Source organism: Sesamum indicum, linkage group LG1, assembly GCF_000512975.1.
Source record: "Sesamum indicum cultivar Zhongzhi No. 13 linkage group LG1, S_indicum_v1.0, whole genome shotgun sequence".
In the NCBI taxonomy this organism is placed as follows: Eukaryota; Viridiplantae; Streptophyta; class Magnoliopsida; order Lamiales; family Pedaliaceae; genus Sesamum; species Sesamum indicum.
In genome coordinates, this window is record NC_026145.1 from 17152411 (window position 1) to 17177912 (window position 25502).

Genomic DNA, 25502 nt, shown 5'->3' on the forward strand with positions numbered 1-25502 from the left:
GGGGGGGGGGGGGGGAATTTGTCTATATAATTACTACTCACTTCACAGTTAGCACGAACTGAGCATACATCGTATATATCGAAACTTTGATACTGGAGATAATGGCTTCAACTGAACCCCCAAAAGCTGTCACCATCCACGAGCGCTGCCGCATTGCGCCATCCTCTGACGGCGGCTCCGAGCAAGTATCTCTTCCTCTAGTGTTCTTCGACATGGTGTGGCTGCACTTCCACCCAATCCAGCGACTTATCTTCTACAACTTTCCATGTGCCAATGAACATTTCATGGAAACACTCGTTCCAAATATAAAAAAGTCCCTCTCCCAAACCCTCAAACACTTCCTTCCCCTGGCTGGAAACTTGATCTACCCACTGGAATCAGGAAACCCTGAATTTCGCTACATTCCAGGGGACTCAGTTTCCGTCGCCATTGCCGAGTCCAATGAAGCTTCTGATTTCCATTACCTGACAGGAGATGAACCCCGAGATGCTGACAGGTTTTACGCTCTAGTCCCTGCTTTGCCGCGGCCTGAGATCGATTTCGAGTCGGGTTTCAAGAGAATTCCTGTTTTTGCTGTGCAAGTAACTCTTTTCCGGGACACCGGCATTTGCCTCGGACTCACCAACCATCATGCCGTCGGGGATGGCAGCTCAATAGTGGGATTCATAAAAGCCTGGAGTGCAGTTTCCATGCTCGAGGCAGCTTCTGAACTTTCAGCAGCAAACTTTCCGTTCCCATTTTACGACAGGTCTGTGGTTAAAGACCCATCAGGGCTGGGAAACGCTTTCTGGAGCCAAATGAATGTTTCCAGGATCGAGTCTTTGCCGCTGAATTTCCCCACAAACAAAGTACGAGCAACTTACACTTTGCCCAAAAACGACATTCAGAAACTCAGGAATTTGGTTCAAGCCAAGAAACCAGGTTTAGTTCACTTATCATCTTTCACTATCACAACGGCTTACGTTTGGACTTGCTTGGTAAAATCTGCGGCGGGAGCCGGGGAGGAGGTTGACGACAACGAGCCGGAGTACTTCGTATTTGCAGTGGACGCACGGCGGAGACTGGACCCACCGGTGCCGGCAGCATATTTCGGCAACTGCGTAGCCTTCGGCATGGTGGAATCCACGCATGGGCAACTGAAAGTAGAAAACGGCTTTTCCGTGGCAGTCGAGTTAATCGGAGAAGTGATTTGCAAAAGGGTTAACAATAAGGATGAAATCTTAAGAGACGCCGAGAGTTGGGTGTCGAAATTCAGCGGGTTGGTCAGAAAACGGGCAATGGGGGTTGCGGGGTCGCCCAGGTTCGACCTGTATGATACGGAATTCGGGTGGGGAAAGCCGAAAAAGTATGAGGTGGTGTCCATTGACGGGTCAGAATCCATGTCACTTTGCAAGTCCAGGGAATTGGAGGGTGGTCTGCAGATCGGGTTGTCTTTGCCCGAGAAGAAAATGAGAGCTTTCGCAGCGATTTTCTCTGCTGGATTAAAGATATGAACTCGGACATGGATGATCAAACATTCTCTAATTTCTGTGCTACCTAGCTGATATTGTACCATCAAAGTTTCATAGTGGAGATGTTTGAAAGTCTTTGATTGTTCAATAAAATCCCTTCTTTTTCTAGCATCCTAATTTCAATTTGGTTCGATTATATCGGAGAGATGCATTATATTTATTTTTTATTGATATAATTATACGATGATGATTAATGAGGAATATAATTACATTTGCTATATAATTAATTTTTTATATGATTAAATCAAATTTTGATAAGAATCTTTCTATTTTCTTGAACTTGATTGGAACTTCTCCGAAAAATAAAAATAAAACGGGAGAAGGTTTATAAGTTTGATTCAATTTTGAAATTATGTTATAATGTGGAAGATTGGTTGGAATTAGTAAGAAAAAAATTGAAGGTTTGTTTTCACCATAATTTCGTTAGGTGCATGGGCTCAAGTTGGGAGAACTTATTAAAAAGATGCAAAAAAAAAAAAAAAATTAGTAAAATAGGGTGAAAATGAAATTATTAGAAAAGTGAGTGGCACCACACCACGGTGCCACAATTTTTTATTTAAAAAAAAAAGCTTCTTTGTGTCACCGCGGTGACAAACTGCGATGACATTGTTTTTAAAAAAAATAAATAAATTAATGTGTCACCGCGGTGACAAATTTTTTTTTTTTAAAAAAAATTATTTTATTTTACGACGAATTGTTGTCAACCTATCGTTAAAATTTTGGTACTATTATGGCGAGTTGTCAGCCATCAAATATACCGTTCGACTCCCCTTGAGAGACGAACATTTCCCCACAAACAATTTCAAGTTTTATCAATCGTAAATAATGAATTTTTAGCACGAACACCGCACTTTTCGGCCGTCGATTCGCCGCCACCGGAGCGACCCACAATCACGAACCACCGCCACTGGACTCGCCTCGACCTAACGGTTCTAACGAGACCAACCTAGTTCAATTTTATTAAATATTTGTTAAAATATGAAAATTTGAAGTTTTTCCGCCGAAAATTCGCGCTGAAATTGTTTGCTGTCATTTCTCCACCGTCAGGACGAATAACAGATTAAGACCATAGCCGTTCGAATCCTGTCGTCCAAACGATTCCAACAAGACCAATCTTGCTCAATTTCATCAAGTATTATATAGAAAGTTAAAAAATAAAATAATACATTGACAAAATATAAAAAATATAAAAATAAATATTAAATATATTTTATCTTATCTTGAAAAATAACAAAATATGAAAACAAAATAGTGTAAAAGTTTCATTCTTGAGGGCGGTAGACGCCGTGTCCACTCAACTGAGGAATGTCCCAGGTCATCACTCATCACCTCCCGTCACCATTGCTCAGTCAAATGAAGCTTCAGAGTTCAATTACCTGACGGGAAATTAAGTGGACAAGAGCTCTTTTCCAAGTCTACACGCCACCAACACGACACGACTCCCAGAATTATTAATGCTACGAAAATGTATTATTATGTTTGATTATATTTTTTTGAGTGTTTTATTTTGTATTTTAGAGATAAAAAAAAAAATAGGAGATAAATAAGTATGTGTTGTAGATAGAGTGTGTGTTGGATTTATTTTTAGAGGTAATTTAAAATATTTTAAAATAAGTGGTGTATGTTTGTTGTTGAGATTTGGAAGACAAAAATTACTGTTCATCGTCAAATCATATCTCTTTTATATATTTTTTATGTATAAATATATATATATAAATATCGATGACAAAAATTGCAGTTAATTATCAAATTATATATTTTTATATTATATTATATATAAATGTGTATATATCTATTAGATATAGAAAATTCAAAAATAAATAACACACAATTAAAGTGTGAAAATAAAGAGACAAATATTGATTGTATTTTATTTTGTCTAAAAAATTATCCAAAAATAAAACCAAACATTGTGTGTGGTGTACATATTCTTGTCCTGTGTAATTGATTAAAACATATACAGACATATATATATATATATTCCTGTGTAAGAAAGACCAGGTGACGTAGTAGAGTTACCTAAATCCATGGCTACAACCTCAAAAAGGGTCACCGTCCACGAATGCTCTACCGTTGCACCACTCACTGCTGCCGGCGAGGCGGCGGAGCAGTCCCTTCCTCTTACTTTCTTTGACGTGATATGGCTGTACTTCCACCCAATCCAGCGTCTTCTCTTCTACCCATCTGCTTGCTCCACTACAAATTTCCTGGAAACTATTGTCCCAAATCTAAAGATCTCTCTCTCCCAAACTCTTAGAAATTACCTTCCCCTGGCAGGAAACATAATCCATCCCCTCAACTCAGAGTCAGACATGCCTGAGTTTCGCTATGTTCCTGGGGACTCAGTTTCTGTGACCTTTGCGGAGGCAAGTGAAGATTTTGATTTCGATTACCTGACCGGAAACCAAGCCAAGGATTCAGATGAGTTCTATACTTTTGCACCTGATTTGCCAGAGCCCAAAACTGATTCTGAATCGGGCTTGCAAATAATTCCTGTTCTGGCTATTCAGGTGACACTTTTTCCAGGAACAGGCATTTGTATTGGCATTATCAACCATCATGGCATCGGAGACGCCAGTTCAATAGTGGGATTCATTAAAGCTTGGAGTAGAGCAGCCAAACTTGGGGACAATCAGCAACTTTCAGCTGAAAATCAATCACTTCCATTTTATGACAGATCCGTCATTAAAGATCCCTCTGGTAGGGCAAACATTTTTTGGAACCAACTGAGGCTTCCCCAAGCTGCATCAACCCATTCAGAACTCCCTACTAACAGAGTCCGAGCAACGTTTATTTTGCGAAAAAACGACATCCAGACACTCAAGAATTTGGCCTTGTCTGGAGAACCCGGTCTAATTTACTTATCGGCCTTTACCGTAACAACAGCTTATGCTTGGTCCTGCTTGGCGAAATCTGCAGCTGAATCCGGAGAAGAGGTCGATGATGATGAGCCCGAATACTTCGGCATCGCCGTGGACGCCCGTGACACCGCCGGTTCCAGCTACGTATTTTGGGAACTGTGTGGCGTTTGTGGTGCTGGAATCCACGCACGGGCTACTCAGAGGAAGGGATGGGTTTGTCGCTGCGGTGAAATCACTTGGAGAGCTCATCATCAACAAGGCAAATAACAAGGAGGAGATTTTGAGAGACGCGGATGATTGGTTGGTGAAATACGGGCCGCTAATGGGTAAACGGATCTTTGGGGTGGCGGGGTCGCCTAAATTCGACTTATACGATACGGATTTCGGGTGGGGAAGACCCAAAAAATATGAATCGTTGTCGATAGACAGGGACGGATCCATATCGCTTTGCAAGTCCAGGGAATTCGAGGGAGGTTTAGAGATTGGTGTGTCGTTGCCCAGGAAGAAAATGGATGCATTTGCAGCTATCTTCGTTGATGGACTAAAGACATAAACTACTCACCCATCGTCCAATTAATGTTGTTTAAATTGCTGTTGATTACACGACAACTGCCGTTCTACAAACTGTCTTTGATTTCTTACAAGTTCTTGCAATGTTTCATTTAATATGTTGGCCTTCTTTTTCTCTACCAATGACCGTTACGGATAATCGTATATCTTACCCTAAAGCTGTAATGGAAAGGAAATGACGATAACTCGCTTTCTGCCTAATACTTCCTTTTCGTTTTAGATAGTTGCGACAGCCTCAGCCATCAGTGCACCTGGTTTGAATTTTCTCTTAATAAGCAATATTGCTATTAAAGACAAAAAACTATTTTGATTATTGTGTTTACGTAGTCAATTCGTAATCTTTTTAGCTGTTGTCTTACTAAAATAATATAAAATGAATTTACACCTCAACTTTTTATGATTAATTATGTTTAGATCTTATTTGAAAATATAAAATTATATCGTTTCCGCAAAAAAAATTGAAATTGTACTTACACTCTCTCGAACTCCATTTATATTTGACCCATTCTGTTATGACTTAGAAGAAAAATTATAAATATAATATATATATATATATATATGAAGTGAAATTAAGATCATTATATTTTTTTCTTGTAAATATAAATTTATTTTGTGGAAATATTAAACGATCAAGACTAAAATTAAAAAATTATGTAATTTTTCTTATTAATGTCGACATTTTTCGTCCAAACTTAAATAAAAGTGATGGAAAGGGGGTCGGATATAAATTATTCCCTATCAGATGTGACATATCAAAATATTATAAGGTGATACCAAAAAAATGCATTATAGAATACTAAAAACCTCAAAAAAAAAAAAAAACAATATAATATACCACTTATGTGCAAATTAAGCAATTTTAAATGAAATATTATTTTCAAACTGGAAGCTGAAGAAATAACTTCACTTCATCATCTTCTACTATAACAAGGCTTGTCAATTGATGGGGACAGGTCTTGTCTCTTTGTAAATCCTGGGAATTCGAAGGTGGTTTAGAGGCTGGTTGGTCTTTGCCAAAGAAAAAACGGATGCCTTTGCCGCTGCCTTTTTCTGAATGGATGGAAAATTCCAATGCATTTGGTTAAATCAAAATCAATTATATGATAAATACAAACAATTGATGTAAAAAACCTCCTTATAAATTAACAGTACGAATAAACACAACAATAACGGGAAGACTTTGGATTCTCCTTCACGCAGTTGTTGGTGTTGTTCATTTTTGTGATGGACTTTTAAATATGAGACTTTTCCAAATTTGAATTATTTTTATAGCACGATGCCGTATTACCTAAGGTGCCATTGGTCTTCCATGTATATATTAATTTTGGAAAATAAAGAGAAATAAGAGTTGATGGTATCTTCTTTGGATCCGGTTTCTTCAAGTTTCCATTAACCTAAGTGGACAAGAATTTCTTTCCGTACACACAGCAGCAGTAGCAGCACGCGTTGAAGAATGCGCTGACAATGTATTAATATAATTGATTTCAGCCTTCTAAATCCTATCTTAATTATATTTGTAGACACACACATATGACATATATATTCGCACAAAGAAGCGTCTGGCAGCAAACTCGATCGTAGGTGGTACTGGTGTTTGAATCTATGGCTACAACGATAAAAAGGGTCACCGTTCAAGAGTGTTGTAACATTGCACCGCCCACTGCCGCTGGAGATGAGGCGGAGCAATCCCTGCCTCTTACATTCTTCGACATTCTCTGGCTATACATTCACCCAACTCAGCGTCTTCTCTTCTACCAATTCCCCTGCTCCGCCAAAGATTTCCTGGAAACTATTGTCCCAAGTCTCAAGAAATCTCTCTCTCGAACTCTAGGAAATTACCTTCCCCTGGCAGGAAACTTACTAATCCATCCCTCGAATTCAGGCATGCCTGAGTTTCGCTACAGCCCTGGGGACTCAGTTTCCGTCACCTTTGCAGAGTGGAGCGAAAATTTTGACTTTGATTACCTGACAGGTAACCAAGCCCGGAATTCAGATATGTTCTATGCTTTGGTTCCTGTATTGCCAGAACCCAGAGTTGAATCTGAATCGGCCTTTAAAATAATACCACTTCTAGCTATCCAGGCCACTCTTTTTCCAGAAACAGGCATTTGTATTGGCATTACTAACCATCACGCCGTTGGGGACGCCAGTTCAATAGTGGGATTCATTAAAGCTTGGAGTAGAGCAGCCAAACTTGGGGAAAATCAGCAACTTTCAGCTGAAAATCAATCACTTCCATTTTTCGACAGATCCGTGATTAAAGATCCATCAGGGCGGGCAAACCTTTTTTGGAACCAAATGAGGCTTTTCCAGGTTGGGTCATCTTATTTAGAATTTCCTACTAATAAAGTCCGAGCAACGTATGTTCTGCAAAACAATGACATCCACATACTCAAGAACTTGGCGTTAGCTAGAGAACCAGGTCTACCTCACTTATCGTCTTTTACAGTAACAACTGGTTATGTTTGGGCCTGTTTGGTGAAATCTGCAGCTGAAGCTGGGGAAGAAGTTGACGATGATGAGCCCGAATACTTTGGCTTCGCCGTGGACGCCAGGCACAGGCTGGAACCGCCAGTGCCAGCCACGTATTTTGGGAACTGCTTGGCGTTTGTCGTGACAGAATCCACGCACAGGCTACTTAGAGGAAGTGCTGGATTTGTTGTCGCAGTAAAGTTAATTGGAGAGCTTATTAGTCAAAAGGTAAATAACAAGGAGGAAATCTTGAGAGATGCCGATGACTGGATAGTCAAGTATGGGTCGCCATTATTGGGTAAACGGACTCTTGGGGTGGTGGGATCGCCAAAATTCGACTTGTATGATGCGGATTTTGGGTGGGGAAAACCGAACAAGTATGAATCGATGTCGACAGATAGGTATGGATCCATGTCAGTTTGCAAGTCGAGGGAATTTGAGGGAGGTCTAGAGATTGGTTTGTCTTTGCCTAGGAAGAAAATGGATGCCTTTGCAGCCATCTTCTCTGATGGACTAAAGACATCAACTTCTCAATAATCATCACGTGCTGCTTGGATTCTTGTTGATCTACAAACGGGACAGCAGCCCCATTAACAGTTTGTGATTTTCGACAAGTTCTTGTATAATACTATATTTAATTTTCGAAAAAATTCAGATCTACTCCCTTGATCTTGAATGATCTCCTCTGCTCTTCTCTATGGCCCTGAGATTTTCTTGAACGATTGTCCTTGTGTATATTAGCTGTAATAAAGGATACCCACCATCATCATCTGATCTGATTATAACTTCTGTGTCCGTCATTTATTAATAGTACCGCTAGTTCTACTTCATTAATTAATATTATATCACTAACATAAATATGATTTTGTACTACAAACAATCATTATGATAGGAAAAAAATTATAGTAAATACAAATTAATTATAACTCCGGAACCACCATTAGCTATGAAATGAACATTCCTAAACTCAAATGCATTCACATGCTTGGTATAACAATACTCATTCCCTTGAGTATGGGATTAGTTACAAATTTATATATTATTTTGAATGCATTAAATAAAATGAATATCAATTAAAATGTTTGTATGTGTTACCAAAATATAAAATATATCATCCAAAAATAAAAATTTGAAATATTTTATTAAATATAATATAAAATTATTAACATCTGTACATGCATTTTACAAAATATTACTATAAGTGTAGAACATTATATAATAGCATATACCATATATATTTTACATTTTAGATAGTTATGCTAAATAATAAGTATTTATTAAAAAAATTTAAATATGTGAAAACATCCAACAAAATATTTTATAAATTTATAATTGATTTAACATTAAATAATTTCCAAATTCATTGGCTAAATTTTAAGAAACAAACATGATTTTTTTTTTATATATGGCAAAAGAAAAAGAGAGGAGAGAGAGGTACATAACACTTATATTACAATAATTAATTAGAACCCATCTACTAATTCTATTCAATTCCTCCACCAGCAGTGAGAGTGGGGCATGGGTGTATTATTTTAACTTTATTAAGGCGTACATTATGATTGCAGATCCAACTCTTTTTCATATTCAACAGCAGCCTAATATTTACTATGTTAATTATTTGGAGGATCTGCAGGCCAAACAAGCTTTTAACCCACAAGCAAGCGAAGCAATTCCACCGACAGTTTTTACCTAGCAAGCAAGTGTATGTTATATCGGTTGCAGTGCACAGGGCCACTAACAACGAAAAGCTGTGGTCGTGGAACCGGGACACTAGAGGTGAGTGGCCGAAAAGCTGTGGTCGTGGTCACACGCTGCAGACACCATCACAATCACCTAATCTGGTACATCCTACTTCAGGTGTTCAATAAACCCACGGCCACCTACCATATATGCTTGAATTCGTATAGCAATAAAAACATATACAGGATCTGTACCAATTAGATACAATAGAAACAAAATTCTTATATTTTTAGGATGTTTTGTAGTGCAATGCTATAACGTGTTTTACATGAAAAAATGAAATTAAATTAAAATTACGCAGGTCCATCAAAGCAACATTATCGGCATTAATCGAATTACAACAGCAAAAATAAATTTGATCATATTTGCTTCTGGTGAGGCTCCGTGCAGGACAAACAGGTTATGTTAATAATATTAGACACAGAGAGATGCAGTAAAGAATTAAGTATCAACACATCTTTCGTTGGTACAGCAGGAAAAAGACAATGGTGGAAACGAATTGGATGAAGAAAAAACAAGGATCTCATCCGTCCTCAAGGATCTCCCTATGCACATGCATGCACGAAGTGCTGCAGTATTTGTAGTGGTATCGATGAAACGGTACTTTACCAGCCAGTGACGCATTGCAGCACGAGCATAACATATCACTTCCACTTGTATTATTTAACTGCGTATTGCTTGGAGCTGTAAGTGATCCAGTTTCTTGAGCTTTTAGTGCTGCTATTCGTCTCTCAGCGGCAGCAGCTCTCTTTTCCCTTTCAGAATCTTGAATTCTTTTGAGTTCCTCCTACAATGTTTAGAATGGTTAAGTTACATAACACGCGACAAAGTTTTATCTAAATGCATAAACAAACAATTGAGAGGATTTTGAAAGATCGAAACAATTTCCTATTGTCATTGTCAGAATATAATAATCATGATGCAAAATAAAAAAGAGCCGAACTCAACGGCAGTACCTCTTTGGACATTCTTATGGAACTGCTAGACTGAGAATGAACTTTAGTAGTGGGGGCTGTACCACTTCCAGAATTACCCGACATAAATGAACCATTCTGGGATTGAACAGCTTCTGCCTGTTTATCACGAATAAAAAATTAAGCACTAGAAGGGTATAACTTTCTGCAATAGCGAAACTTTCAAAGTTATAGTGTCTAAGCAAGTAGTAAAACATAAATGAAACAAACCTGGGCCTTTTTCTCTTTTGCTTTCCGTAGTTTCTTCAACTCTTTTGCTCTTGCTTTTTTCTTGGCATCTTTCTCTGCCTGATAAAATTCAAATAAGAATAAAATCAGAACAAGGCAAGCAAGCTACAGTAGTTTGGCGCATACATAACATAGTTCCGATCATGTTAATTTGGAGGAGGAAACCACACAACTTATGGAAGAGCACACCAATTATAAAAGATTATATCAGGTTCGAAGATCAAAATCCTGACTCCAGTCACAAAATCATTAATGAAACTAAGATCTTAAAATATCCAAAATTAGCACCATGCAGCTGACTCCTCTTCTAAACCATCCACTCGTCACCTTGACTGTTCAGGCACATATCTAAAGTATCATGCTCAAATAAGTTAAATTTAGAACTCAGTATCAACATAATCCACCAACCAGTGACCTGCAAGTTACTACATAGCAATATTGGTGTGGTTTGAGAAAATCACGAGGTTCAAACAAATTGACTAAGCCAGAAAACAACTCTTTACCTGCTTAGCAGCTTGAGATTCCTCCATCTCTTTTGTGAGGGCACTAGGCACCTTAGCAGCATGCCAATCCCATTTCTCAAGGTTTGATGCCATGAAGCGTCTAAAAGTATTCCTCACCTCCTTCTCACTGGCAAGCATATAAGGTGTTTGGCCCCTCTCATCTTTAATGCAAGGATCTAGACCCTGCTCCAGGAGTTCCAAAACTTTTTGTGCATTCCCGGACTTTGCCGCTTCATGTAAAGGAGTTGATGTGCCAACAGTATCAATCTGCTCTTTGCTCTCGACTGACAAAGATAAATCAGCAATTTCAGTCACAATAGAACAAGCCTCACTGGTTTTCGCACCCTCCACACTTTCTCTCAACTCCATCTCACAGGATTCAGGACCGCTCTCACTTCTGGCATTTGCATGTGATAAAGGTTCCTGTTTTGTATTAGGAGCTATTTCCCCACTTACCTCATAGGAAATTTGTACCAGTAAGCTATATATTCGGCTAGCTTCCTTAAAGGTAGGCCTCCTAACAGTCAATGGAATATTTCTAATTGCATGATCTTGACAGATAAAATAAGGTTTATCTCCATCAAAAAAGAGTAGGCGGTTATTTGAAGGAGCATAAATGAAAATGCAGGAGGCAACAGCAAAATACGGCTTCCATAAAGTAAGCAATTCTTGAATGTCCTGTTTAAGGGGAAGCGAGGATCAGTCCAGCATCCAGAGAATATAAGTTCAAAATAAAGGCTCAACGTATTTTTCATTAAGTATCTTGGAAAAGGTTCCATCATGTGGAGAGAGTTTACTACTAAGCCATGGATATATTTTCTCCAAGTTTGAATTTGACATGTTAGGATATAAATTTTTAGCAATGGAATGGCCAATTTCTCCCATGAAACTTGATAGGAAATCAGAAATTTGATTGACCCTGATAGAGAAAATTATATCTTGACATCCATGGCTCCATCATCCACCCAGCATGCCATACGTAATGCAAAGAACGAAATACAAGATAAATACCCAAATCTTTATATGCGAGCAATAAGGAGATCATACCTTCTTAAGAGCATATTCATTATATCGACGAAGTGAAGCACCAGCAGAATGAATAGCCCGGCCACCTGCATCTTTTGATGACTGCTTTTTACCAGCCCTGGCCCTAACAACATATCTACATGGAAAGAACCAAGAAATTAAATTTGCTAATACTTATACTAACCTGAGAAGAACAAATATGCCAGGGGCAGATTCATTGATACCACAGCCCACTGGATAAAATTGTTCAATTGGCAGAGAGCAAACAAAAAAATGTTGCTAAAAGTTACCGTCTTAATACACTCAAATCAAAGCAATTTATTCACCTGTCGTCCTGACAAACTTACAGAACAATGGAAAGTCCAAAACTGTCAGAGTTATATTTGACAGAAACATTAACATAGTGACCGCCATGACATAGAATCATTTCTCTAAGTAACAACACAACTTACGTAATTTATGCAATCACTCAACAAATTTCTCTCAGTTCAGGGATCAATGCACTCTCACAAGCACATATGAATCTTATCATGGGAAACAGGACAAAATCAGAAGCTACTGATGGGGATGGGATTCCGTACTGATTGGTCAATTGCAAAGGGATAAATGACATTAAGAAAACTAAATAAAAGAGTTGGCTAAATAGCATGAGGCTCGTGCAATATCATAAACAATGAATAGCATGAGTCTCTTATAATATACAAGCAACATGATACAAGTTATCTTCTCTAGAGTGACAAGAGAAGTCAGAAGCTCAGAAATCTTACTCAATTTTAAATAAATAAGTCCAAGATAAGGAACTCACCGGTGGAAAGTCTTATGAGCCACGAGGGAATTGCCATCAAAGACGCACCCAGCAAAATGCCCACCCCTTGCAAGTAAAACAATCCTCAAGCAGGTGTTATCTCTAGGTTCATGAAGTACGTATTTCAGTTTTTCGATCACTTCTCTTTGGGTCAAATATGTATCCCCAGCCCCGTCCACAACAAGTGACTTGTCAGTTTCAAATGAAACATGTTCAGACTCATCAAGTAGCAAACCCTTCCAAATTGAAACTCTCTCCCCATTCTGCAGTTGTACAAACATTTTACTCTTTGAAACTCCACCAGATTCTTGTTGCCTGTCAGGAGGGAGGCTAGTCTCTCTCTCATCCTCATCTTCTGATCCAGAAATACTTGATACATCGTAGTCTTTACACAATGAATCGGAGGTTGCTTCATCAAAGTCTTCCTCTTTAATAATGTTTTTTCCAGCAATGCTTAGCTTTATCTGAGATCAAAGACTGTCAAGTACATCAGCATGTGAAATAAAGACGACTTTCTTTTATGAGGAAGGGGTGGAGGGAAACAATTGTAACTTTTGAACGCGCTCACTTGCTTAGAGGCAAAAGTGTACACCACAAGATTTCAACCAACCAACATTAATACAAAAACTTGGCCAGTCCAACCTTGTTGCTAGGTTAGGAAAATTGCATAATAATCTGAAGATTACAAGTTCTAAAGCTTCAATAAGAAACATTTGAGGTTTCTGCTCCTAAAGATTGCAATATTAATACTTGCAAAGAATCATAAACCCATGGAACTTAAATCATAGAACAGTATTTCCTGCCTGGCTACTTCCCATATAACAGTGATGCAGCCCCCTGGTGACTCCCCAGAATCAATTTTCAATACCAAGTAACAATACTCAAACTTGCTACAACAATCTTCTTCACCCATCACGCCAAGTAATTGCAACAGCATCCTACCCCATAAGTTTTACGCAACCCAAGTTTGAACTGACTCCAAATTATCAAATCAATATATACCCAGAAATCGATATCCTGTAATCCTTAAACTCACTCCAAATTAATTAAATCACAAAAGGTTCAATTTTATCTTTCTTAAATTCCTCCTCCTTTTCCACTCCAGCATATCCAGAAATTAAAGAGGAGAACGTACATTAAAACGATGGAGGTCGGATTTGAAGTGAAAGCGCTGGTCTTGGAGAGACTCGAATTCCGCCTTACAAGTGTTGCAAGACCACCTCTGCATCGCTTTAGAACCATTACCATCCGTATCATTATTACTATTGTCGATAATCTCCTTTTCCAAATTTGGTTGCCGTAGAGCGTTTTCCTGGGAAAGGTCAGCATCCGGGAGCGGGAGCGAAGACAAAGGCGAGTCGAGAAGGCGGCAGGAATCGAAGAAGTCAGAGGAGACTTGGAAGATGGAACAGTGTCGGTTGGAGTCATCCTGCTTGTATTGCTTCTTGGGCTGCGGTTTAGTTGGTCTATCTCTGGGGGGAATGGTGGTGGCGGTGGCCGGTGGCGTCGCCATTGTTGCAAAAGCACAGTTTTGTCCCAAGACATGAACAATGTAATTATGCTATTCCAAAAGAAGGCCCACCTCAACCCAGTTCAATTAGGCCCATTTGAACCCAGAAACATTTCACAACTCCTCTACACTCTACACCATACATTTTGAATAATCCATTAATTAATATTATAATCCAATTTTGGGTTTAGACTCCTCATAATTTCTTTTTTTTTTTCTTCTTAAAGTAATTCGATTAGAATTATATTGTAAATATTAATTATAATAAGTAATTTAAAATTAGGAAAAAGTCAAATATATCTTTTGATTTAAAAATAGTTTTGTAGAAATTAACATCCAAAAATATTAATTTAAAATCAGAAAGTGAAGCATGTATTCACAACTCTTGTAAACATCATTTAGTCCCCCAGTGATCCATTTCTATTTTGTGTATTAATGTTCACTCACTTGTCATTATGGATTATGAAACCCGAAAACTGCAAATCATGGGGTTGTAACGATCGAACCTACGCTCTCAACACTTGGCTCTCACCAGCCCAACCTAATGATTTGGAGTCAATATTTCCTATAACATCTTCTCTATAAGATTTTAAACCGTGTCCAAAAATTGTTTGTATAATTACAAAGCAAACATATCATACTTATTATATAATTTATCAAATTCTTTTAATTAAATATCAATCACACAACAAATATATTACATTTTACCCTATAATTAATTTAAACTTCACGAAGCGGAGTCCAAAATAAATTTTATCGTGTGAATTATGCGTGCGTGTTTAAAAAAATAAAGAAAGAAAGTGGTAGTGGTTAGTTTTGGTACAGAAACCTGAGCGAACAAAGGGGTGTGGGTGGGGAAGTATGAGATGAATTCAAAGCCCAAAATCTTTTAAATAAATTCCCACAAACATTATATTTACTAATTATAAATGCCATAGACAGCACTAATGAGCAATGGGTTCAGTTACCATCAACCACCACCTAAACACTCTCTCTCTCCCCAAAAACAAAAAGGTTAAAATGTGGTCGCATAATTACTTATATATTTTAATTTCTGTTTAAACTAATTGATTATTATACTACTTTTTGTCCTTTCTTGCAAATTTTTAAATTTGATTTGCGGACCCCTCCGCGCATGGTTTCTCACTCCACGTGCACCACCGACACCAAATTATCACTACCGACACCTCCCTCCAGCCTATGTATGTATATATGCATACTCCACACTCAACAATATTCCTTATTTTCTTTCTTTTTTATGATATAAAGATATTAATGAAAGAGAAATTCCGACAAATTATAATATTTATTGTATAATTGTGTAATTGGTTTTTTTTGGTCAATCTTAATCCAGCCAAAAATGAAAAGATTAGATTATAGAATAATAATGGTGATAACGTTGTTGACATAAATACAAATAATGAAGCAAAACCCGAATTCTCAGAATAAATATAGAACATGAAAAAATTCAAGAAAAAATCACTCGAATTCTCTCTCACCCTCTGTCGTCGTCTCTCATAAATATGTCAAATACAAAACAAAAAACAAAAAGATAGGGAGCAAATTACATGTCCTTCCTACAAACAGAAACAGTGGTAAAAGAAGAGATGCCACTCCACAAATACAGGATAAATAACAAAGAAAGAAAGAACTTTAATTAATCAAACCTGGAAATATCACAGATTTAATTAGGACAAGAAAATGCAAGCAACCACCGATGCCGATACTGTCAGCACCATTTTCATCACCGCTGGAGCTTCCACAACTCCCCCGCCATTGTCCGAGGTGCTGTTCTGGGAGTCCGCTGTGGGGCCTTCGGACGGTGACCCGGCGGGTGAGCTAGTTGGTGGGGCCGGAGGGGACAGAACAGGAGCTGGAGACGCTGCAGATTCCGGAGCCGGAGCATCCGCCGCAGGAGCTGGAGAGGGAGACGGAGAAGTCTCGGGAGCAGGACCCGGCGCCGGCGCTGGAGCCTTTCCGAAAAGCTCCACTGGAAGAAGCAAACTGTCGACGGTAAAAATGCAGAGGGGAGTTGAGTCGAGCACAGTGGACGCGATTCTCGACGAGTCAACTCCGGTGTCGAGGCTCACCGAGTCACCGGCTGTCCTCACCCCGAGGTCATACTTTGCGGCGCCGTTGGTGGCAAGAGTGGTTATCGTACCCTTTGTCTGTTTCAGTGTTCCGATGGGCGTGTAGCTGGCGAGGGCGTGATACTGTAAGACTGAGACCACCTCAGCATTGCTGAGCTTGCTCAGATCTGGGGCGTCCTCCGCCTTGAATGCCTCATCGTTGGGCGCAAAAATGGTCAAACCCTTGTCTACGGCTGACTGGTACACTTTCAGAACACCAGTCGAAACAAGTAGAGAAGCAAAGGTTTTGCACCCGGCTTTCTCCAGCAAAGCCGTTATGTTAACAGCAGAAGCCGACGGAGCCGGCGCTGTTAGAACCGCGCTAGGAGCAATCGCCTTGCTGACCTCGATAACGGAGAGGTTGTACGGTACCTGCTTGACTGACTTAGTGAAAGTGGAGTCGAGAGGCGAGCCAGGGACGCCGGAGCCGAACCCAACTTTCCCCCCTCTCAGATCGGTAATGTTGACAAATCCCAGATTTCCAGCGGCATTCCCGGTAGTCTGATACAGTGTAGTAGAGAGAACGGAGCCCTCGGAGATCTTGTGGAGCTTCGGCGCGTCGAAGTAGTCAAGCAAGACGTGGAGGGCTAGGATGTTTTTGATGACACTGAGTGGGTATTTTCCGGTGAAGGAGGAGAGGGCTCCATTGGGGAGGACACAAACGGTGACCGGCTCACGGCTGTTGATTTCGTCGGCAAGCTTAGTCTGGGAGAGTAAGTCGTTGAACTCACTGTATTCAGGGAAACCGGAGAGGATTTCAGTGATATTGGAGGCGGAGGCGGAGGCAGAGAGAAGGACAATGGCGAGGAGAGAGAGTAGAGTGAGGGAGGAGGCGGCCATTGTAGAAAATGTGGAGGTGCAGTGGAACTGACTGAAGAGCAGCAGAAATGGGGTTGGGGTTTTATCTATTCAGACAGGGCTTCAATTTTTTATTAATAAAAATAAAAATAAATTGTATAATACTCAAAGTGGCATGTGAAGTTGAGAGCCGTTTGACTCCCTAATACTTTTTTGAATTTCAAATTACGTTTACCACTATTTTTATTTCATTAATCATCAGAGCGTTGCCATTTCTTTCTTTATTATGCATATAAATAAATGTTTTTTTCAATATCAAATATGTATCACGGAATATCAATACACTACAAAATTCTATTGCTATTTTATATAATTAATAATATGAGATATTTTCACACTCTAACTCATGTAAAAAGGATATTCATGCAACAAAATAAATGGTAAGATGCTAAAGTTGAAATCTTGATGGAGAAGATGTTGACTACATGAGATCAACCCCTCTCACCAATCCAAAATTTTAGCCTAAATCTGTAATATACGCACACTTTGAAAAATTATTTTATGTAGCGTCAGATACGCGGAAGGCATGTTCGAAACAAAAAAAAAAAAAAAAGAAAATTGCGTTGTACACATTTTGGATTTTTTTTTTTTATAATTTTAAAAAGTTTGGACTATTTTTTTTTCTAAATTTGAGCTTAACAAAAAATAAAAAAGAATTGATGTACTTATCTCAAACAAAAGATTTTGAGACAAAAATTACTAAATATTTGGAAGATGATCATGATAATTTAATTAATTTGAATATTATTTTTTTATTGCGTAATAAATTGATTATGTTTAAACCATATTTGGTTAAAAATATAGATGTAAGATATACTTATTTTATATTTTATCTTGATATTCTTCATATTGTATATTTTAATTTATAATATATAATAAAAATATATTATATGTAGTGTGTCAGTGCCGTGTCATGTTTTAATTTTTCTATATTTTTCGTGTTGCCGTGTCTGTGTTCATGTATTATAGAGCTGAATTATAGCCATTTTTTGGGTTTGATAAATTGATATAATTATAAATATTTTTTTGTTATTTCAAAAATTGTAAATGGTCCTTAATTTTAAAATTTATACAATAACGAGCCAATTTCCTTAGTTTTCTTCAGGTGTTTATCCAATTTCTGCAATGAATTGAGCAAAATGCTCTGTTGGATATTGAATTATAATTTTTATATATTTTTATAATTTTTTAAAATATTTGTATGGACTACTATTCTCTATGAATTTTTTATTTTAATTTTGCCCATCCTCATTTTTTTAAAATTTTATCCACCCTCAATCTTTTTCTTTATGTTTTACCAAATATTTGTTTTTAATCTTAAAAAATCAATAAAGATAAAATAATAATGTTCACCCACTCTTTAAAGACCACATAATGAATTTTTTGTCTAAAAAATATTTATAATTTTTTAAATAATAACAAAAATATTCGTAATTATATTGAACTTGAAAAGAAGTTGTTGTAATTTACACAAATATTTATATTAGTTGTATTTCTTTAGCTACAAAGTAGAAAAAAGGTGTGTGGGGGGGGGGGGGGAGGGGGGAAAGGCATGTGAGTGTGAGAGAGAGAGGAAGGATAGGTCACAGCTGGAACCCAGATCTGGAGTCGGTGGGGGTGGCATTATTGTATTTGCTCCCCTTTTGTCCTCTGAAAATGACGCCATTGCCCCTCCTTTCTTTCCTTTCCCTTTCTCTCAAGTTTCATCATATTCTTTAGGCCACTATTCCATGATTTATTTAAATAAATTATATCTATTTTTCAATCAATTATATATATATATATTATTTTATACAATTATTTATAAATTTAAAAAATATACATACACCCTACAAAAATATTAATATTATTAAACACACAACCCTCACTGTTTTTAGTATCAAAGCCAATTTCTATAAATATATAGAAAATAAGAAATAAATCATAAATTGTTGGATATTTTTTTCATAATTGACGCATTTAATTATAGTTATAAAATGAAATGATTTGTTGGGATGAAATTGAAAGGTGGAAGAAAATAGTGGCATTATATGTTAATAATAAGTTTAGGCATATTCCGATGAAATGTAATTGATTTAAGCGACCGACACTAGAGATTAATGGGGAAGGTGTCAACTACTCTATTACCAATTCTACACTTTAATATGTTAATTATTAATATTAAATAATAATATAAATAGGAGTCTATTATTAAAATAATTAAAGACCCACCACATATTTATAAATTTGAATTTTCAACTTAATTAAATCTCATTTAGCTGAATTTTATCGTTAGTATGATATTTGATTAAATCTCATAAAATTATTATTATTATTATATAAGAATAAGAATAAGAATGTTGTTTGATATATAAAATCAAAATGTTTGGAGTTATGTACCAAATTTGGAACATTAATATACATTTCCTCATCGATATTCATTCCTATATAGTAAAAATAAATAAAGGAGATGATATTATTATTATTATTATGGGAGGGGGTGTAGACTGTAGTGGTAGTGTGCTGGACTGCACTGTTGCTTTATGTTGGTTGGTTGGTTGGTTGGTTTGTGTACGTTCCTATGCGGGCCCCACATACTTTCCTCCAATTATATATATATTTAAAAAAAAGAAAAAGAATTTTAATCTGGGCCTTAGTGGGCTGGTCCATGGTGGGCCTCAGAATCCGATTTCAAGCACTCAACTAATTCATTTTATCTTTTCAGTATATATAAATTGAGGGCTTCTCGGGGGGCATTTAGGTCCTTTCATTTTTTGGAAACAGACCAAATTATCCCTGTGTTATGTTGATATTTTTCTTGATAATTGGTCTTTTCTGTCTAATTGCACATACTTGTATTTCTATTCTCTTAAAAGCTGGGCCCTTTATGGGCCAGTTTGACCATTCTAGTTATAAAGGCCCAAACATGGATCATATCATTTTTCAGCCCAATAATGTTATTTAGCATGGCCCAACTATTCACAAGACCTCTCGAATACAATAGATGGGGGGCCATGTGAAATATTAGACCATTCAGCAACAAAAACAAAAAAAATGACCAAATGTGCTTAAATTTTCTATAATTCAAAAATAATAAAAAAATATTACCAGCTATAATGTACTATGGAATGTATTTTTATTCAATTCAGATTAATTATATTGTATGTGATCAAATTTTTTTATTAAATTATACATTAATCGTCTGATAAGTATATTATAATTATTGTATAAATAATTTAAATTTGGCTAAGTTGAATTTGGAATAGAATTTTTGTAAAAAAATAGGCATAATTTTAGTCGGATTTGAAAATGTATGATAAGAATATAATTGTAATATAATTTTGAAGTGTGTGGACACATCATTTAACATATTCATAAATTAATAGGCTAATTCATATGTAGCTTATTAAACTACGCGCTTTTGTAAGAAAATATTACAAAATTGTGTTTGGTTTTTAGTATGAAACATGTTTTGCCAAACAAACCGTAATAATCACAATGGTGAAAGTCTTGTGTATTTTGGCAGGACATATGTTTCCCAGGCCGCCTTCTGCCAAAAAGCTGACATGACAAAACTACTACAATTACTACTATTGCTGCATCACTACACATTTCCTCTCTATCTCTCTCACACACACACACACAGCACACAGCCCACACTGTGGGCAGAAGGGGTGGTGGTGGCTGCATGCGCGTAATGAGTGATGAAACTCTTGTCTCTCTCTTTTCTCTGTATTCTTAATTTTTAGGCGGTTCCCTTTTGGATTCTCTTTCTTTCTATTCAAACTTCCATACATCATCATCATATTCATGCATCTGCCTCTCTTCTACTAGTTTTTTAATTTATATATTTTTCACACACACAAGTGTTGTGTGTGCAGAACAGAGGTGCTTTTACACCTGTTTCTCACAGTTGCAGTTTCAGAGAATTCAGAGTGATTCTGTTTGAATTGACCTGTTTCTGGTCTTTTTTTCTCTTTGCTTTCTCTTTCTTGGAGTACTCGGAAATGTAAAATTTATTAATTGCCAATGCATTCCCAACTACTCCCTGCAGCTATTGCACCACCACCTGCAGGTCATCTCTTTCTAACACCCCAACACACACACACACACAAATGCACATGGATTCTTGAATATTTGTGTTCATACATGCATGTAAAGATTTGCATTTTAGATTTTAATTTGGATGGGTTTGGATATATGAAGGCGATGAAGATGACTCTGGTGATGGTTTAGTAATAGCCGAAAAAAGAGAGGAAGATTATCCAGAAAAGATCAATCTTGATCTTGGGATTGGAAGCTGTGGATGTGCAAACGAAGGAGGGTTGAAGAGGAATAAGAGAATTAAACAAGAAAAGAAAGAGTCACTTTTCACTGCACTGCAGTTTCATGAGTTCCACAGCCAAATTCTTATTTACAATTCCATAGCCTCTGGTTTGCCTGTACCCTTTCACCTTTTTCTTCCCGTTTGGACGAGTGTTTTCAACTCCTTGGGCCCTGCTATCTACAAGAAATACCCCAGTTGTGAGTATCTTTTTTACTTTTTTGTTGTCTGCAAATGGGTTTATGGTGGACTCTTTCAGTTATTCACTGTGTGTGTCTGTGGTTTTTTTCTTTTTTGGTTGAAGTTCAGTTGAAAGATCTCCCCATTTAATTTGTTATTGAACTTCAGTTGTTCAATCTTTTTTGGGTTTTAAGAATTTTGTATGATATCTGTCCCGAATTCAGTAATTAGTGTTTAGACTATTGTATGACATGGATTTTTGAATTTTTCTACGGTTAACAGTCATAGGTATCAGTCCTGAGAACTCTGGTCATAGCTGTAGTATGATGGATCCTGAACCAGGAAGGTGTAGAAGAACTGATGGGAGAAAATGGAGGTGCAGCAAAAACGTAGTTCCACTCCAGAAATACTGTGAGCGGCACATGCACAGAGGACGGCAAGGTTCAAGAAAGCATGTGGAAACTATTGAAAATGTCCCGAGAACTGATAATAAGGCCTCTGATGTTAATAGGATGCCTGTAGTTTCTTTGGTTACGTCTGATATAGATAATGGAATTGCTAATTCCATCCAGAGCGATCTTCATCCCAGACAACTGTGTTCAAATTATAGCATCGGCGTTCCAGAAACTGTTAGGAGCGATGAGAATTGTGATGCTTTATTGGCCATCAAAACTACCAGTGCTGTCGGTTCTCTTGGCAATGAAGTTAACAAGAATATCAATGTTGACGATGCCACCACAAGCACCTCAATGAGTTCCAATTACAACGCCAACGCAAAGGGAGGTCATCACACTGAGAGGAAGGAGTCTAGTTTTAAGAATCCAAATCCTGGGAAGATCAGTAGCAAGAAACACATTGTCGACAGAGAAAACTATTTGGGCTTTATTTCCCCCAGATTTGGTTTGTCTCCAAAGAGTGTTCTTCATTGTGCCGCAGGTTTGATTACTAAGAGAAAATGTTTCTTCATACGCATCAAAAACGATCTATGGACTAGTATTTCCTCTCTATCTCTACTTCAGTGATAGACAGTTATTTTGAGGAGAAACACAGTATGTTATCAATCACTTGATAGTTTTATGTTATATCCCACTATACCTTCAACTTAATGGGATGGACTACTTTCGTAGTTCAAACAAACTTTTATCTGTAAGTGGCATCAGTCTGCCCACAAACCCCCTCTGAGGAAATCATCCCCATCTAATAGCTGCTGTTGTTTAAGTTGTTCCATGTATTCTCATTGACTGTGTCAGTAAAATGGAAGGGACTGTATTATTAGTTTTTACAGTGGAGTTGGACACTGAAATGAGCATTTATCTACCATTCCCAATGTCATGGTGTCATTGCTTTCTGCTTTTAATCACCAATATTTGATCCCTGAATTTGATTCAACTGTGGATTTTATAACTCTGAGTTTGATCTTTTTTTGTTGTAGGCAAAGTCAGCCTGGAATTGGGCAGTAAGAATGTCATAGAAACCCAGCGACAGAGATGCCGGAGAACTGATGGCAAGAAATGGCAATGCAGGAGAGATGCTATCCCTCATCAGAAGTACTGTGAGGCGCACATGCATAGAGGGGCAAAGAGGTTCATGTTAAATCCACAATTTGCAAGTGATCCTCTGGCTACTTCTGCTCGGATGGCTGGTGTTTCTTGCAACATAGGCAGCAGTCTTGACAACGGCATCAACTTAAACACCATACCAGCCAGTCCTCAACATGTCAATAATTCTACTAGTAGCACAAGTGATGCCACTACCATCACCGACGAGAATATTAGCTTTTGTCTTAATCAATCTCTCCATAACTGCTGATTTTTCAGAGTCGCAAGTTAATGTGGTGAACCGGACAGCTTGATGTGAGAAACACTAACAATAGATTTAAGTGGGATTATGGTGGTAGCACACACTTAATGTAGCTTGTGGTGTTTTCTGATCCATGTATTTTGGTACCCATAAGTTTTGTTGTGATTAAAAGATGTAACAATAGACCCTACAACTTATTCTGATATTTGTCTTACTATCTACAATACGTCGAAGCAATATTTTGATTTAATGCCCACTTTTATAAGATCACCTGTATATTAACTTAGAAAAGGAACTTACAGTATAATGGTGCAAAAGTAGGGGCAAATGAAGTGTGCCGACAAGGAATATTTTTGTTGTTATAACATGAGTTACTGCAAAGAATATGTTATACCTTGTAATATTTGTCTTTGCTTAAGACAGAGCACAGATATGCTAACTCATCTTTCCTGGAAAAAAATTGTAGCAAGACACAGATTTCTTAATTATAAGCGGATGCCTTAGATGAGTACACAATTATATTCTCACACAGAAAGCAAGATCTACAAATCAAATTTACAAGCTTGCAAGAGTGCATTACAATCTGTTAGCAGACTGAGGAGAAGAATATCAAAGAACAGCTGCAAGTAGATGATTCCAGACAACATTTAGAGAGTAATGCTTTCTGATCTCTGTCATTACATTCTATGAATACAGTGCTGTTAAGATGAAATACAGAGATGTCAATTTTTAACGCAAATTCACTTATCAGACCTAAAATACTGCAAGTCCTAGGAATTTAACTAGATATACGAAGGCTCACACTATTTTGGGCAGATGCCCATGGGATCAGCATTCTTAACTATCCAAGGATGTTCCAGGATCTTGGGAAGAGAGAGCCTTTTTGATGAATCCTTTACTAGAAGCTGCACAAAAATGCCAGGTATTAAGGAACGAGAAAAACCTCTGTCAACATTGTCCTTCGTGAAAGCAAGAAACTAAGCTAATATATCAATTAAAACTTACCCGGGTAATGAGATTTTTAGCTTCTGCAGACACATCAGGGGTGGAAGGAAAACTTAGGTCAACCTTCATAATCCTACATGGCCCAGTGAAGATCTGTATCAGGGTGTGATCCAATACATTAATGCATGATAATACCTGGAGAAGAAACATCCGCCTAATCTCTTACCTTCTAAATGTGTCTTTTTGGCTTTCAGCCTCAAACGGAGGGACACCATATAGAAACTCATAGCAGAGAACACCCAAAGTCCAGTTATCCACTGCATAGTCGTGGGCCTTGTTCTCCACCATTTCTGGTGCTAAATAGTCCAAAGTTCCACACATTGTGTGTCTTTTGCTTCTGGATTGTACGGACCAACCAAAGTCCGCAATTTTGAGGCGACCCTGTAAGTGGTGCATAAGATGATGTTATAAAAGATAAGTCGAACTTGTATTGGGATTTTGAGGCAACCCTGTAAGTGGTGCATAAAATGATGTTATAAAAGATAAGTCAAATTGTTCCACATCTATCATGAAAATATTTGGAAACCCCACATTTTCCATCACCGCATGGTACGGGAGAGGGGTGGGACTCGGAACTATAATTTCTGACGATTTCCGGTGGGTTACAAAGGACAAATGTTTTTATCACAACTAGGAACATTATTAGAGTTTTGTGCTTTAGATGATATAATAGATGGTATTGATAATCCTCCTCTCCACCTGATTCACAGTAGCCAAGTTACATATTTTAATTTGGAGCAAAAGCAGCAAAGGGACAAAGTAGCTCAGTGAACACCGATAGATAAATGCATACCTTTTCATCCAATTAGGCCTTTACGGCAGTTAAGACAAATGAAGCTATTAAGGGTAAAAACTTTGATAGTCAGCATTACCTCATGATCAAGCAACAGATTTTCTGGCTTGATGTCTCTATGAATCACATCCTTTTCATGACAATATGCCAGAGCCTGGGTGAGACTCGCTATGTACTGATTTTCAAGACAAATAGAACATCACGAATCAAAAACAGGATAGCACAAATGCAGAA

The 25502-nt window shown here is 37.5% G+C and overlaps 6 protein-coding genes and 1 pseudogene across 8 annotated transcripts in view; 4 read left to right on the forward strand and 3 right to left on the reverse strand.

Annotated features, from left to right (window-relative positions):
* On the forward strand, positions 33–1620 carry LOC105171502 (malonyl-coenzyme:anthocyanin 5-O-glucoside-6'''-O-malonyltransferase-like). Its single transcript, XM_011092647.2, has one exon. It carries the CDS (start codon positions 102–104, stop codon positions 1491–1493), a length of 1392 nt encoding a protein of 463 aa, XP_011090949.1. The 5' UTR covers positions 33–101; the 3' UTR covers positions 1494–1620.
* On the forward strand, positions 3416–5143 carry LOC105171511 (annotated as a pseudogene).
* On the forward strand, positions 6392–8052 carry LOC105171521 (malonyl-coenzyme:anthocyanin 5-O-glucoside-6'''-O-malonyltransferase-like). Its single transcript, XM_011092670.2, has one exon. It carries the CDS (start codon positions 6545–6547, stop codon positions 7949–7951), a length of 1407 nt encoding a protein of 468 aa, XP_011090972.1. The 5' UTR covers positions 6392–6544; the 3' UTR covers positions 7952–8052.
* LOC105171529 (ankyrin repeat and zinc finger domain-containing protein 1) lies at positions 9490–14304 on the reverse strand. Its single transcript, XM_011092682.2, has 7 exons — positions 13826–14304; positions 12691–13154; positions 11907–12021; positions 10860–11537; positions 10339–10416; positions 10111–10227; positions 9490–9941 (listed from the first exon to the last, which is right to left on the reverse strand). The coding sequence occupies exons 1-7, from the start codon at positions 14201–14203 to the stop codon at positions 9678–9680; spliced, it is 2094 nt and encodes a 697-aa protein (XP_011090984.1). The 5' UTR covers positions 14204–14304; the 3' UTR covers positions 9490–9677.
* On the reverse strand, positions 15622–17218 carry LOC105171539 (fasciclin-like arabinogalactan protein 8). Its single transcript, XM_011092693.2, has one exon. The coding sequence runs from the start codon at positions 17167–17169 to the stop codon at positions 15889–15891; it is 1281 nt and encodes a 426-aa protein (XP_011090995.1). The 5' UTR covers positions 17170–17218; the 3' UTR covers positions 15622–15888.
* Positions 20787–23694, forward strand: LOC105171550 (growth-regulating factor 9). The gene is made up of 4 exons (XM_011092704.2): positions 20787–21241; positions 21373–21690; positions 21953–22606; positions 23103–23694. Exons 1-4 carry the CDS (start codon positions 21196–21198, stop codon positions 23477–23479), a joined length of 1395 nt encoding a protein of 464 aa, XP_011091006.1. The 5' UTR covers positions 20787–21195; the 3' UTR covers positions 23480–23694.
* Positions 23928–25502, reverse strand: part of LOC105171560 (serine/threonine-protein kinase Aurora-3) — a 2493-nt gene continuing 918 nt past the window's right edge. Inside the window, exons 3-7 of one of the 3 annotated variants that reach the window (XM_011092716.2) lie at positions 25348–25443; positions 24642–24856; positions 24476–24548; positions 24273–24375; positions 23937–24168 (exon numbers count right to left, since the gene is read on the reverse strand). In XM_011092716.2, coding sequence (XP_011091018.1) covers positions 24274–24375; positions 24476–24548; positions 24642–24856; positions 25348–25443 — 486 coding nt within the window. In that variant the 3' untranslated portion in view covers positions 23937–24168; position 24273. Of the gene's footprint in view, positions 24376–24475; positions 24569–24641; positions 24857–25347; positions 25444–25502 lie in introns of all 3 variants that reach the window. The other 2 variants (XM_011092725.2, XR_002287972.1) reach the window with 2 other exon arrangements.

Coding starts and splice junctions, on each gene's coding strand:
- LOC105171502 (XM_011092647.2), top strand. CDS start 102: ATGGCTTCAACTGAACCCCCAAAAGCTGTCACCATCCACGAGCGCTGC.
- LOC105171521 (XM_011092670.2), top strand. CDS start 6,545: ATGGCTACAACGATAAAAAGGGTCACCGTTCAAGAGTGTTGTAACATT.
- LOC105171529 (XM_011092682.2), bottom strand. CDS start 14,203: ATGGCGACGCCACCGGCCACCGCCACCACCATTCCCCCCAGAGATAGA. Junction 10,417..10,859: donor AATCTCAAGCTGCTAAGCAG/GTAAAGAGTTGT, acceptor GAATTTTATCAG/GCAGAGAAAGATGCCAAGAA. Junction 9,942..10,110: donor CCATAAGAATGTCCAAAGAG/GTACTGCCGTTG, acceptor TAAACATTGTAG/GAGGAACTCAAAAGAATTCA.
- LOC105171539 (XM_011092693.2), bottom strand. CDS start 17,169: ATGGCCGCCTCCTCCCTCACTCTACTCTCTCTCCTCGCCATTGTCCTT.
- LOC105171550 (XM_011092704.2), top strand. CDS start 21,196: ATGCATTCCCAACTACTCCCTGCAGCTATTGCACCACCACCTGCAG. Junction 21,242..21,372: donor TATTGCACCACCACCTGCAG/GTCATCTCTTTC, acceptor GGATATATGAAG/GCGATGAAGATGACTCTGGT. Junction 21,691..21,952: donor CTACAAGAAATACCCCAGTT/GTGAGTATCTTT, acceptor TACGGTTAACAG/TCATAGGTATCAGTCCTGAG.